Source organism: Macaca fascicularis, chromosome 11 (genome assembly GCF_037993035.2).
Source record: "Macaca fascicularis isolate 582-1 chromosome 11, T2T-MFA8v1.1".
Classification (NCBI taxonomy): Eukaryota; Metazoa; Chordata; class Mammalia; order Primates; family Cercopithecidae; genus Macaca; species Macaca fascicularis.
The window spans coordinates 127,826,601-127,839,668 of NC_088385.1; the positions used below are offsets into that span (position 1 = coordinate 127,826,601).

The 13,068-nt window shown below is 40.5% G+C and overlaps 1 protein-coding gene across 5 annotated transcripts in view; it reads right to left on the reverse strand.

Annotated features, from left to right (window-relative positions):
* SPPL3 (signal peptide peptidase like 3) overlaps nucleotides 1-13,068 on the reverse strand; it is a 145,891-nt gene that overhangs the window by 15,690 nt on the left and 117,133 nt on the right. For all 5 annotated transcript variants that reach the window (XM_045366087.3, XM_015431648.4, XM_065524896.2 and 2 more), the window contains 4 exons: nucleotides 12,347-12,435; nucleotides 5,195-5,314; nucleotides 4,372-4,450; nucleotides 3,349-3,461 (listed from right to left, as the gene is read on the reverse strand). In XM_045366087.3, the coding sequence (XP_045222022.1) occupies nucleotides 3,349-3,461; nucleotides 4,372-4,450; nucleotides 5,195-5,314; nucleotides 12,347-12,435 (401 nt within the window). The remainder of the gene's footprint in view (nucleotides 1-3,348; nucleotides 3,462-4,371; nucleotides 4,451-5,194; nucleotides 5,315-12,346; nucleotides 12,436-13,068) is intronic.

Genomic DNA, 13,068 nt, shown 5'->3' on the forward strand with positions numbered 1-13,068 from the left:
CCTTCTTCCCTTTGGAACCACCAAAGGAAAGGGAAAGGGGACAGTTTACAATCCCTTTTAAAGGATTTTACTTTGTGGGGCAGAGCAGTTAGATAAAAATTTTCTGAGATTATGAAAGTGAACTGTGGAAATGTAAGGAATGTATATAAAGGAAGTGGAGGCTGGGTGCAGTGGGCTCACGCCTGTAATCCCAGCACCTTGGAAGGCTGAAGCGGGTGGATCACCTGAGCTCAGGAGTTCAAGACCAGCCTGGCCAACATGGCAAAACCTCGTCTCTACTAAAAATACCAAAAAAAAAAAAAAAAAAAAATTAGCAAGGTGTGGTGGCGGGCACCTATAATCCCAGCTACTCAGGAGGCTGAGGCAGGAGAATCACTTGAACCTAGGAGGCAGAGGTTGCAGTAAGCCGAGATCACACCAGTGCACTCCAGCCTGGGCAACAGAGAGAGACTCCATCTCAAAAAAGAAAAAAGGTGGAAACAGAATGATACAGTTTAAAAGAAAAGTTTAAGAACATCTCAAGGGGCTGGGCCTCGGGGCTCATGCTTGTAATCCCAGTGCTTTGTAGAGATGCAGTCTCACTATATTGCCCACGCTGGTCTTTAACTCCTGGCCTCAAGCGATCCTGCCATCTGGCCTCTCAAAGTGCGGGGATCATAGGCTTGAGCCAATGCACTGGCCCAATCCCAGCACTTTGGGAGGACTGCTTGAGGCCAGGAGTTCAAGACCAGCCTGGGTAACATAGTGAGACCCATCTTTATAAAATAATAATAAAAAAATGGGCTGGGTATGGTGGCTTGTGCCTGGAGTCTCACCTACTTGAGAGGCAGAGGTGTGAAACTGCTTGAGCTCAAGAGTTGGGTAAGCAGTGACCATGCACTGCGCTCCAGCCTGAGCAGCAGAGTAAGGTCCTGTCTCAAAACCAAACCAAACCAAACAAAAAGCTGGGGGAGGCCAGGCACAGTGGCTCATGCCTGTGTACGTTGGGAGGCCGAGGTGGGAGGATCTCCTGGGTCCAGGAGTTCAAGACCAGCCTGGGCAACATAAGACCCCGTCTCTATTAAAAAAAAAAAAAAAAGGCTGGGTGTGGTGGCTCACGCCTGTAATCCCAGCACTTTGGGAGGCTGAGGCAGGTGGATCACCTGAGGTCAGGGACTTGAGACCAGCTTGACCAACACGGTGAAAACCCAACTCTACTAAAAAATACAAAAACTAAAAACTAAAAAAAAAAAAAAAAAAAAATTAGCTGGGCGTGGTGGCATGTGCCTGAAATCCCAGCTACTTGGGAGGCTGAGGCAGGAGAATAGCTTGAATCCAGGAGACGAAGGTTGCAGTGAGCCAAGATCACACCATTGCACTCCAGCTTGGGCAACAAAGCGAAACTCCCTGCCCAAAAAAAAGGTTTTAAGGGAAAGACTAGGAAAATTATGGGTGATTTTCAGAAACAGCCTCCAAGGTGCTTTGATGGTAAGTATGAATTCTACATAACGGGTCTGTGGCTGGGATGAGCCACTTCTCTGAACCTTTGTTTACTCTTTTGAAGTGGGAACAAACAGCAGTACCTACTTCAAAGAGTTGTTCTGAGGATTAAAAGAGATAATCCATGTAAAACACCTAGCAGACTGTCTAATCCATAAAAGGCACTTAATTCATCCGAGGTCTTACTGTCATTATTATTTCATCCTTATCATCAACGAAGAGAAATTCTCATATGCTACAGGTTGGAGCATAACTACTATAGCCTATCTGAAACGCAGTATAATAATTAGGTATAGATTTTTTAAATGCAAGAATTCTGTTCCAGGAATTTCATGTCTAGGTATTCATCCTTAATACATATCTACATCATTACATAAAAGTATGATGTATATCATGTACATAATGCAGATTATATATAGTATATGTAATATAACGTGATATATATAGAGCATAATATGATACATTGTATTACAATCTAATCCCATTTCCTTACTATTACTTTTTTTTTTTTTTGAGATGGAGTCTCGCTCTGTCGCCCAGGCTGGAGTGCAGTGGTGCGATCTTGGCTCTGCCTCCCGGGTTCATGCCATTCTCCTGCCTCAGCTTCCCAAGGAGCTGAGACTACAGGCACCCGCCCCAAGCCTGGCTAATTTTTTGTATTTTTAGTAGAGACGGGGTCTCATCATGTTAACCAGGATGGTCTCGATCTCCTGACCTCATGATCCACCTGCCTCAGCCTCCCAAAGTGCTGGGATTACAGGCATAAGCCACCGGGCCCGGCCCTTACTGTTACTTTTTATATTTTTATTTTTTATTTTTTTTTTGAGACGGAGTCTCACTCTGTCGCCCAGGCTGGAGTGCAGTGGCCGGATCTCAGCTCACTGCAAGCTCCGCCTCCCGGGTTCACGCCATTCTCCTGCCTCAGCCTCCCGAGTAGCTGGGACTACAGGCGCCCACCACCTCGCCCGGCTATTTTTTTGTATTTTTTTGGTAGAGACGGGGTTTCACCGTGTTAGCCAGGATGGTCTCGATCTCCTGACCTCGTGATCCACCCGTTTCGGCCTCCCAAAGTGCTGGGATTACAGGCTTGAGCCACCGCGCCCGGCCTACTGTTACTTTTTAAAGAGACAGGGTCTCACTCTGTTGCTGAGCCCGGAGTGCAGTAGCATGATCATAGCTCACTGTAATCTTGAACTCCTGGGCTCAAGGGATCCTCCCACCTCAGCCTCCCAAGTAGCTGGGACTATAGGTGCACCATGCCCAGAAGATTTTTATTTTTGTAGAAATGGGATCCTGCTATGTTGTCCAGACTGGTCTTGGTCTCAAGTGATACTCCTGCCTCAGACTCCCAATGTGCTGGGATTACAGGCATTAGCCACTGGGCCAAGCCTCCATTTATATAAGAAAGCACAGTCTGCACATTGTACATTAATATTCAAAGAGGCATCATTCATAATAGCCTAAAAAGTGGAAATAATCAGTAAATGAATAAATAAAATTAGTGTATCCATATAATGGAACAGTATTCAGCCATAAAAAGTGCTGATACAGGTTACAGCATAGATGAGCCTTGAAAACAAGCTAAGTGAAACAAGTCAGACACAAAAGGTCACATAATGTATGATTCCATTTATGGAAAATGTCCAGAATGGAGAAATCCATAGAAACAAAGTAGAGACTAGTGGATACCTGGGGCTGGGGTGGGGTGGTGGGTAAGGGGAATGACTGCTCATTGGTTTTGGCGGGGGTGGGTGTGAAAATGCTCTAAAAGTTGATTGTAGTGACAGCTGTACATCTCTGTGAATATCCTCAAGTATCTATAAAACTCTATAAAGGAAAATTACAATTTGTCGCAAATTAGTCACTTACCATCCATGAGAAGCCAATGGCCAGTGAGAACCCAGATGAGGACGAGCATGACAGACAGAGAGAATGACAGCAACTCAGCAGCAGTGAAACGTCCACAGCAACCAAAGGAAATCCTGGAAAACACACAACGCTTATTGGACAGTGGGCACACTTTATTCAATAACCAAACTCTCCTTTGGTATTTCATGATCAGAGTTCATGATGGCTGGATTAGAATAGCAGACAATACCAAGACAGTTTGAAATCCAAAATACTCAATCCTTTTTTGGAGAAACTTATGGAAAACTCACAGGAATATACCTCTGCACCATCTGAAAATGTCTTTTTGGGACCAATTATCAACAGTGGCATTTAGAAGTTTGAAGTGACAATATCGACCTCTGGAAAAGCTAGTAAGTATGGAGGAAATTCTATTCTTATGAGGAAAACAAAATGAAGACATGCCAACAATTCAACGCATTTACCAAAGATAGTATTACTCTATTTACAAGATGGTAAATCTTTTTGTTATCACTAATTCCTGGGAACATCAGCTGCCACCAGTGACTGGTTTCCTAAGTGCGTTCAGCATCTCCATTAGCACAGAATTTTGTTTCTGTGCAGCAATGAGTTTGAGTTAAAGTGTGAATACTAGGATTAAATGCAAGTAGGTAGCATATCCAGGCCACCTAAGACCAAAGGCAAAGAAGAATGTTTGAGTTTAACCACTATTCTCATATTTCATCAACTTACAGTAAAGGAATGAAAGCACTGTTTCAAAAAAAAAAACTGCTCATCTTTCAAAGATCTAAGTAGGAAGCACATTCAGACTTCCTAAGTTTTGTTTGTATTTCCTCTGACATGAGAAGGTACAAAAGGAAGTACTAGCTTCTGGTTTTAAAGATCAAATGTCTCACTTCCCGGTCTTCTGGCATTTCTGTGCTCCAGCCAATACCAGAAATTGAGACTCCTAATAATGCTATCAAATATGACAGAAAAATATATACAAGTTTATAATTTAAGAGGAAAGTCCCAATTCCTTACTTGTTCTGAGGTGAGCAGGGTCTTGTTAAATACTGGCACATCGGGAGAAGAAGAAAAGCAAAAGCTATCGTTGCAAGAACTAGAGAAAGAAAAGGTATAATTTTTTTAAACAACTAGAAGAAAAATGGCATGACTTATAGAAATTTCATTCTCCAAAACACTAGACAAGTGGATACAGTTAATTGACTAGAGAAGAAAAATATCTTCCCCTTTAATACTGAACAAAAAACCTCTTCAATAAAAAAAAGTACCTGATTTGAAGTAGGGGAAAGCATAGGTAAGTTTTCTAAAAGATAAACAGCAGCAGGCCATGGGATGACCTCCTAACAAGTCTTGTAGAATTTTGCTGATGATTTTTTTTTTTTTTTAACATTTCCATCAATGCTTAGCTTGAAAACACATCAAAGAGCTGACAGTCCAATCACTTTGATTAGCTATCCATGTTTCTACCTGCAAGAACGTGGGTAGAGGCTGACAATGACCTCTATGCCAAGCTCAACCGTCTGGTAAACTACTAGTAATCTAGAAAAGGCGCCACAGCCAAAGCAGAGCAATATTGCTCTGGTGTGATAAAATCCCTGCATTTTCACATCTCCAGCCTTTCTTTGAAATTGTGTGGGCAGGTCTCAACAGATGATGTGGATGAAGTGGTTCAAGAAGCAGTTGGGGAAGGGTGGCACGGTTGAGAGGGAAGAGATGAAGCCAAGATTTATGAAGAAAAACTTACATGACATGGTATATAAATCTTAATTTTTGAACAGTGATAAAGGTGAAAAATTTTCCTTTTAGTATGTTAAGACTAGACAGAGAAACTCATATTTACCTGCCGTACATATTGTAAAAACTACTTGAACTGAGTCAAAGAAGAAGAACATTACTAAAAGAGAGACAGATGCTCCAATCGGAAGGAACAGAGCCTGGGTAGAGTCAATTGTTTGGATGCCTGAAAGAGAAAAACAGACAGATTAATAACTTATTATGCAACAGGCACTGTGCCTATGTACTTCATATACATTAACTTGCAAAAATGCAGACAGTTCTAGGGATTATATGTAAAACATGGATTATCCAGGCCCTACGAGTCTTTCTTTCCTAATGAGATTATGAGCTCCTTGTTCTCTTCATGGTGCTTTCATTACAGTAGACGCTCAAGAATATTTGTTGAAGTGAACTACTACCTCCTGGTGTTAACCATCTGGATGACAGGATCCAAACCACCACCAAGAACAAAAAAGAGGTAGTAAAAACCCAGATTAGTCAATTTGAGTAAATCTGTGGTCTTGCACATAGGTTTGGTAAAAGAGGTGGTTTAAACCCATTGACTAAAAGGACTTCTCATCACCGGTGGGTTTAATGTACTCATTTTCACGCTTTCCAATTGTTGCTAATAGTTGAGAACTGACTTGGCTGATAGGGGGAGAGGAGGACAAGAAGCCAAAGCTGAAAACAGCAAATGAGAAAAATTTTATTTGGCCAGATGTGGTAGCGTAAGCCTGTAATCTCAGGATTTTGGGAGGCTGAAGTGGAAGTATGGCTTGGGACCAGGAGTTCAAGACCAGCCTGGGCAACACAGTGAGACCCCCGTATCTATTCAATATTTACAAAAAAAAAAAAAATATTTTATGGGAACATTTTAAGGTACCAGAATAGGAGATGAATGGGGGAAAATAATCTCTTGGGCTAGAGTAGGATTTAGCAAAGGGGTTCTCAAATTCTTGGCTTCCCATTAGAGTTTTTAAAAAATTACAGGCCGGGCGCGATGGCTCACGCCTGTAATCCTAGCACTTTCGGAGGCCCGAGGCAGGCAGATCACGGGGTCAGAAGACCAGCCTGTGAATGGTGAAACCCCGTCTCTACTAAAAATACAAAAAATTAGCTGGGCGTGGTGATGGGTGCCTGTAGTCCCAGCTACTTGGGAGGCTGAGGTGGGAGAATGGCGTGAACCTGGGAGGTGGAGCTTGCAGTGAGCCGAGATCATGCCACTGCACTCCAGCCTGGATGACAGAGCGAGACTCTGTCTCCGGGGGGGGGAAAAAAAAAAAGTCCAAACCCAGACAAATTAAATGAAATCACAGGGGTTAGGCCCAGCTAAAAACTCCTCACAAAACTGTATTTTGCATCTAGAATTGAGAACCATTAATAAAGAAAAGTGCACAAAAGGAATCAAAGAAATCTTCATATGATCTATAATAATGAAATAATAGAAGAAAAAGGCTGGGTGCAGTGGCTCATGCCTGTAATCCCAGTACTTTGAGAGGCTAAGGCAGGAGGATCACTTGAGGCCAGGAGTTCAAGACCAGCCTGGTCAAAATAAGGAGACCCTATCTCTACAGAAAATTAAAAAAAAAAAAAAAAAATTAGGCATGGTATCTTGAGCCTGTAGTTCCAGCTACTTGGGAGGCTGAAGTGGGAGGCTCACTTGAGCTCAGGAGTCAAAGGCAAAAAAAAAAAAAAAAAAAAAGTCTCTTCATTATATTAAGGCTACAAATAAAATATGTAACCAGGATAAACATAGCAAGACACAAAGGGTTGCAATGATCAACAAAATTTCTCTTAGGTATTTAAATTTGCCTGTCCCCAAAAGAGCTATTTAGGGTTTTTGATTAACTATATCTATAAAACAAAATTGCTTCTCAGGGACTAGGTAGATGAGTGAAGTAATTCACTTAGGAATAGGGCAGTTCAATTTAGGAAAAGTCAGCTATGTGCCATGACAAACACAAATTATCTTGGAAGCAGTCTGTCCTGCCTCTAGTCAAATCCATCCAGTTTGGCCCATGGATCACTTTGGGAAGTGTATCCATTAGACAAAACTCTATGAAATCTCTAACTACATTTTACCTAAATAGTTTTTAAATGTAAGTGCTCTACAGTAGTTCAAAGAACTGCTTGAGGAAGATACAGATTTTCAGTGCCTTTCACTACATAAAATAATGGTTTCTCAAATAAATAACTGTTTATCATAGCAACAAAGCATCGTACAGTCTACAGATCATACTGGTTCAAAGTATGATCAGAAAATTAAATGACTAGCTACAATAAAGCCTGCAGTGGTGAGGTATCTAAGAGATGCATTTGTTTATAATAAAGCTAAATTTTAAAAGTTCAGTCTGCAATTAAATGCAAAATTGAATACAAAGGACCTTTCTGGAATATTAGAATGCACAGATTTTTTTTTTTTTTTTTTTTTAAACCACAGATTTTTGAACCAGGAGGCAATGTCACAGGGCAAGCAAAGTGCCTTTAGTTCCTGACAATATGCTACCTAAAACAATGTCCATGACTTCAGTACTGCATCTCCTAAAGTTCTGGAGATAAAGGTCTTGAAGGGGAAGGAGGTAATTAATTAGAAATTTTAGCCAAACTCCAGTGACCTAAAAACAAAGCAAAACTGAGCAAAGCAAAAACAGAGTAGCCACAATTGGGAGGACATGGGCAAGTGCAATTGCATTATCTTTAAGGCAAAAATCAACATAGGAAATAGGCTTGGTAATGGAATTAAAAATTTTGTACAGCAACATTATTTTTAACATTCAATGAACATGGCTACAGGCTAAATGCATGTCTGGTATGAAACAGACACTGAGCAATAAACCAGTAACTGTTAAGAAAATTACTGATTTTGCACCTCCCTGTAAGAAGGATGCTTTTGACTATTTGCTGAACACTTATTATATATACAGTAAGCAACAGGAGGGATTAAAAGAAAGTCATTTCCAGATCTCATGAAGTTTACAATCTAAGCAGGGAGATTAAAATGTGTATCTCTACTAAAGATGAGAATCCCAACTATAAATCTCCATCAATCTCTATAACTCAAATAAATTATAACTGCAGTTTAGTAAAAGACTTGAAGATGTCAGATAATTGGGCAGGGGTGTTCATGGCTTCTTTTTAAAATTACACTTAATACTACTTAAATGAAGGACTGATGTGCCACGGGAAAATAAGTTTCTATATTGGCTTCTTGGGGGCAGATACAGAAGTCAGAACAAGGTCAGGGGAAAACAGAGGACCTGGAGGGAACTCCTGCCCTCCACCCCCATTCCTGTCACTTTCTTACTAACCTTTTTTATTGTGAAGCATCACACACAGAAAAGCACAAAAATGTAGAGTTCAGTGAATTATTACATATTTAATACAATTCAAGTCAAGAAACAAACCAACCCTAGAAATCTTCCTTTGCGTCCCTCTCAATTACTTCTCTCTCTCTCTCTCTCTCTCTCTCATTCTCCTGAAGGGAACTGCTATCCTGAATTATGACACGTTTTCCACCCAAGCATGCAATTCCTTAAATACTATTTTGCTTGTTTCCTAAATTTTATATACACTGAGTTATGTAGTTAATTTTTTGTGTCTGGCTTCTTTCACTCAATGTTATTTGTGAGAATCATCCATGCTGTTTTATGTAGCTATAGAAGTTCACTTGTTTTCACTGTATGAATACAGTAAAATTTATTTATCCGTTCTATGGCTGACATGTGGATTGTTTCCAATTTTTTGGTTATTACAAATAATGCTGCTCTAGGCACTCTTGCACATGACTTGACACACATGTGATTGTATTTGTTGCATATATAACTAGGAGTGACACTGCGGGGTCCAAGAGTGTTTACATTGTCACCTTTAGTAGGTAACATCAAACTGCCTTCCAAAGTGACCATACTAACGCGTGCTCTCCAATAATGCGAGAGGGTTCTTTGTTGTTGCTGTGCATCCTCATCGACACTGGGAATAGTCAAGGTTTTTAATTTTAGCTATTCTGGTGGTGGGCACGTAGTGCTCTTTCATTACTGTCTTCACTTTTTCACTTTTACTTTTCTGCTTTCTAATGAGTTGAGTGCCATAGTTCCTGGCAGGCCTGATCAACTCTTCGTCTTACTTCCATGTGTTTCGAGTTGCCCAGATAGGTGGAACATTATTATAATCCGAAGTAATAATTACCCAGTCTTTTGGTCAAATACCCTAGGGCACCCTGCAGGGAGAAACATTCAATTAAAGAGATTTCTCCATTTTTAAGTTCTGATTTTTTGGGGCATGAGTCACATGGCCCATCTAACCCTCTGTCGAGTCTCACTTAATGCTTCTCCTTCTTCTAGCTCCTATTATAATTAAGGACAGTAGAATCATTTCTGACATATTCAAAGCATGTAATCATAGAGTAACCCTTCACCCCTATACCCCACCAATGATGCTGGCTACACCTACAACTTTTCCTACTCTCCTGTCTCTACAAATTCCTTGTTTCTTATTATTTTGGGAGTTGGCAGCTACAGTCTTTTTAAAACTTCTATCTGATTACTGTCTCCTTCTATCAGTCTGAAACACTCTTGACAAAAATCTTAACAGTAAATTTATACTTTTTCTTAAAACCTTCTCCCCAATTGTTCTACACTGTTAATCATTCAGGACTTCCATTCCCTTAGCAACTACAAACTCTCTGTTTCTCTGTCCATCTTTCTATTATTTATTTGATGCTTGATAAATGCAGCCTGTTTTCCATGCCGTCCTTTCGATCTGTAATAATATTATATTCCATAATCAAGTACTGGTCGGCCATCTTTGTAATGGCTTCTTCATTATGTTCTTCTTTGAGGAAGTGAATTTTGCATTCTATGGTAATCTGTCCTTATCCCATTGGTATCTACTGCTCAGAGCAGGCACTGAAGAAATGTTGTCAAGGATAATTTAATACAACATAGCTGGCAGAGTTAAGAAAAAGACCATTTAGGTTGGGTGCAGTGGCTCATGCCTGTAATCCCAGCACGTTGGGAGGCCAAGGTAGGCGGATCATTTGAGATCAGGAGTTCGAGACCAGTCTGGCTAACACTGCGAAACCCCATCTCTACTAAGAATACAAAAATTAGCCAGGCATGGTGGCAGGCGCCTGTAATCCCAGCTACTCGGGGGCTGAGGCTGAAGAATTGCTTGAACCCAGGTGGCAGAGGTTGCAGTGAGCTGAGATTGCGTCGTTGCACTCCAGCCTGAATGACAGAGCAAGACTCCATCTTAAAAAAAAAAAAAAGGAGCTATATTACCAGGTAACTTCTTTCCAGTGTACAGACTGATACAACCACTTCTTGTTTTTGGGATTAAACTTAGACGTAATAATACAGGTAGATTTTCTGTGATGCAACGTACAGCAGATTTATATCTGGTTTAAGAACATCACTTGCATATGTGCTATATAATACGGGACTTTTAAAAAGAGTTTCAGGAGTATAAAGTGATTTGGCTTAACACGTTGATAGAAGGTAAGCTGCTATGTAATAATTTAATCTAAAAATCAGATTTTGCACCGGGTTTTATGTGGTTCCTAGCACTGGTAATAACTACTGGTATGGAATTTTATATCATACAAGGATCCATGTCATAAATTTAAGAAAAGACTCATTATATTTAAATGATTCTACTTACCATCTTTATCATGCCCACTTTGGCACTGCCCGGGACAATGAAACACATGTGACTCGGCCTGTGCCCGGTGAAAACTGGGCAAATACAACTTGGTTGACAGTGCACTATAGTAACTACAGAAACTAAGATACATAATAAATGATCTCTTTTCAATTTAACATCCATGGTCCTCCAATCAATATTTGATCTACCTTTTTATTAGATCTCTAGCATTTCCTCTCTCTTAGGTGGCACCCTTACCCTGTCCTACAGGTCGTGATCTCTGTGCCTGTTATTATATGCTCCTCTAACCTGAAAAGACGACTTCTCCACCTATCCACATTCACTAAGTCAAATCCACCTTCTGAGGCCGGGCGCGGTGGCTCAAGCCTGTAATCCCAGTACTTTGGGAGGCCGAGACGGGCGGATCACGAGGTCAGGAGATCAAGACCATCCTGGCTAACACAGTGAAACCCCGTCTCTACTAAAAAATACAAAAATCTAGCCGGGCGAGGTAGCGGGCGCCTGTAGTCCCAGCTACTCGGGAGGCTGAGGCAGGAGAATGGCGTGAACCCGGGAGGCGGAGCTTGCAGTGAGCTGAGATCCGGCCACTGCACTCCAGCCTGGGCCACAGAGCGAGACTCCGCCAAAAAAAAAAAAAAAAAAAAAAAAAAAAAAAAAAAAAAAAAAAAAAAAAAAAAAAAACAAATCCACCTTCTGTTGTAAAGAAACCTTATCTGACCCGTTGCTGCTCACCTGACTTGCCCATCTCTTCATTCTCCTTCTACATGGATGTCAAAATGATTTCATCTGTAGAGCTTCCTCTGATAACAGCTGTATGTGGGGGATTCTGAGGCTATGGTAAGGGTCACTGAAAAAAGGTACTTGCCCCATATATAGGAAGTGAAGAGGTATTTGCCATCTCTATCTTGGCACTTTTTTTTTTTTGAGATGGAGTTTCGCTCTTGTTGCCCATGCTGGAGTGCAATGGCACAATGTCGACTCACTGCAACCTCTGCCTCCCGGGTTCAAGCAATTCTCCTGCCTCAGCCTCAGAAGTAGCTAGAATTAGAGGCATGCGCCACCACACCCGGCTGATTTTGTATTTTTGAGACGAGGTTTCTTCATGTTGGTCAGGCTGATCTTGAACTCCCAACCTCAAGTGATCCGCCTGCCTTGGCCTCCCAAAGTGCTGGGATTACAGGCGTGAAACACTGTGCCTGGATATCTTGGCACTTTTTAAAAAACATATTGGCAATAATTTCTCTTATACTTTTGCATCTTTCAAAAGATCTAACAGAATGTCAAGTACATGGCAGATCTCAATCTCAATATAAATGTATTAATATTATCAAATCAAGTCACTTCAAATTCAAATCTTTCCATAATAAACATCAAACATTTTTATTAATACTACTGAGGTACAATTACATACCATAAAATTCACTCATTTTAATTCGATGATTTTTTTATACCAATCATAAATCCTTGAACCCAGTAAATTATTAACTGGAGGTACAGAAATAGCCAAATTAAGAAAACTACATGCACAGAAGTTAATTGACATAAAATATCTTACTATTATTGGTGCTGTTGCCATTGAAAGACCCAGAAGAACTATTACTGTCTTTCTCCTTATCTTGATTTTCAAAGTCCATATTAAGGGACCTGTGGAAAAAAATTTTGTAGTTAAGTTGTAGTTTTGCTTACAAAAGAAGCAGGTCAGAAAAGTCATAATATGACAGTATTTTTAAATGCCAAGGAATTAGGAAAGAAAAGAAGGTCTCTTTTGAACAACTCTGAAAAATAGCTCTTGACACATTTTAAAAAACAATCTTCAGTCCTTCCAATGTGTCAGTTCAAGAGTTTTCCTGACTGCAGATGAAAGCATTCCAAGGCAGCTGAACCTTCCACTCCTATCTCTGAGCATATAATATCCTTAATTACTTACTTATGATAAAAACCTAGAAGGAGAAATGTCAAAGGGCAAGCACATTTTGAGACTTTTACATACCACACAACTGTCTGCAAAAAGGCTGCATCAATTTACTCTCTCATCAGTGTATGAGAGCCCTCATTTCCCTATACCCTGTCAGCTGCAATTCAACAACAAAACAAATTTGAGCTGTTCTAGGTACTGGAGGGACAATAAATAGCAAACACATGACTGGATCTTATATTCAAGGGGGGAGACATAATAGACCAGAAAAATAAGTTCAATACATAGTGTGTTAATGGCAGGTGCTAAGGAGGAAAAGTAGGAAATGCAGGACTTAGGGTTTGAAATTTTAGACAGGATGG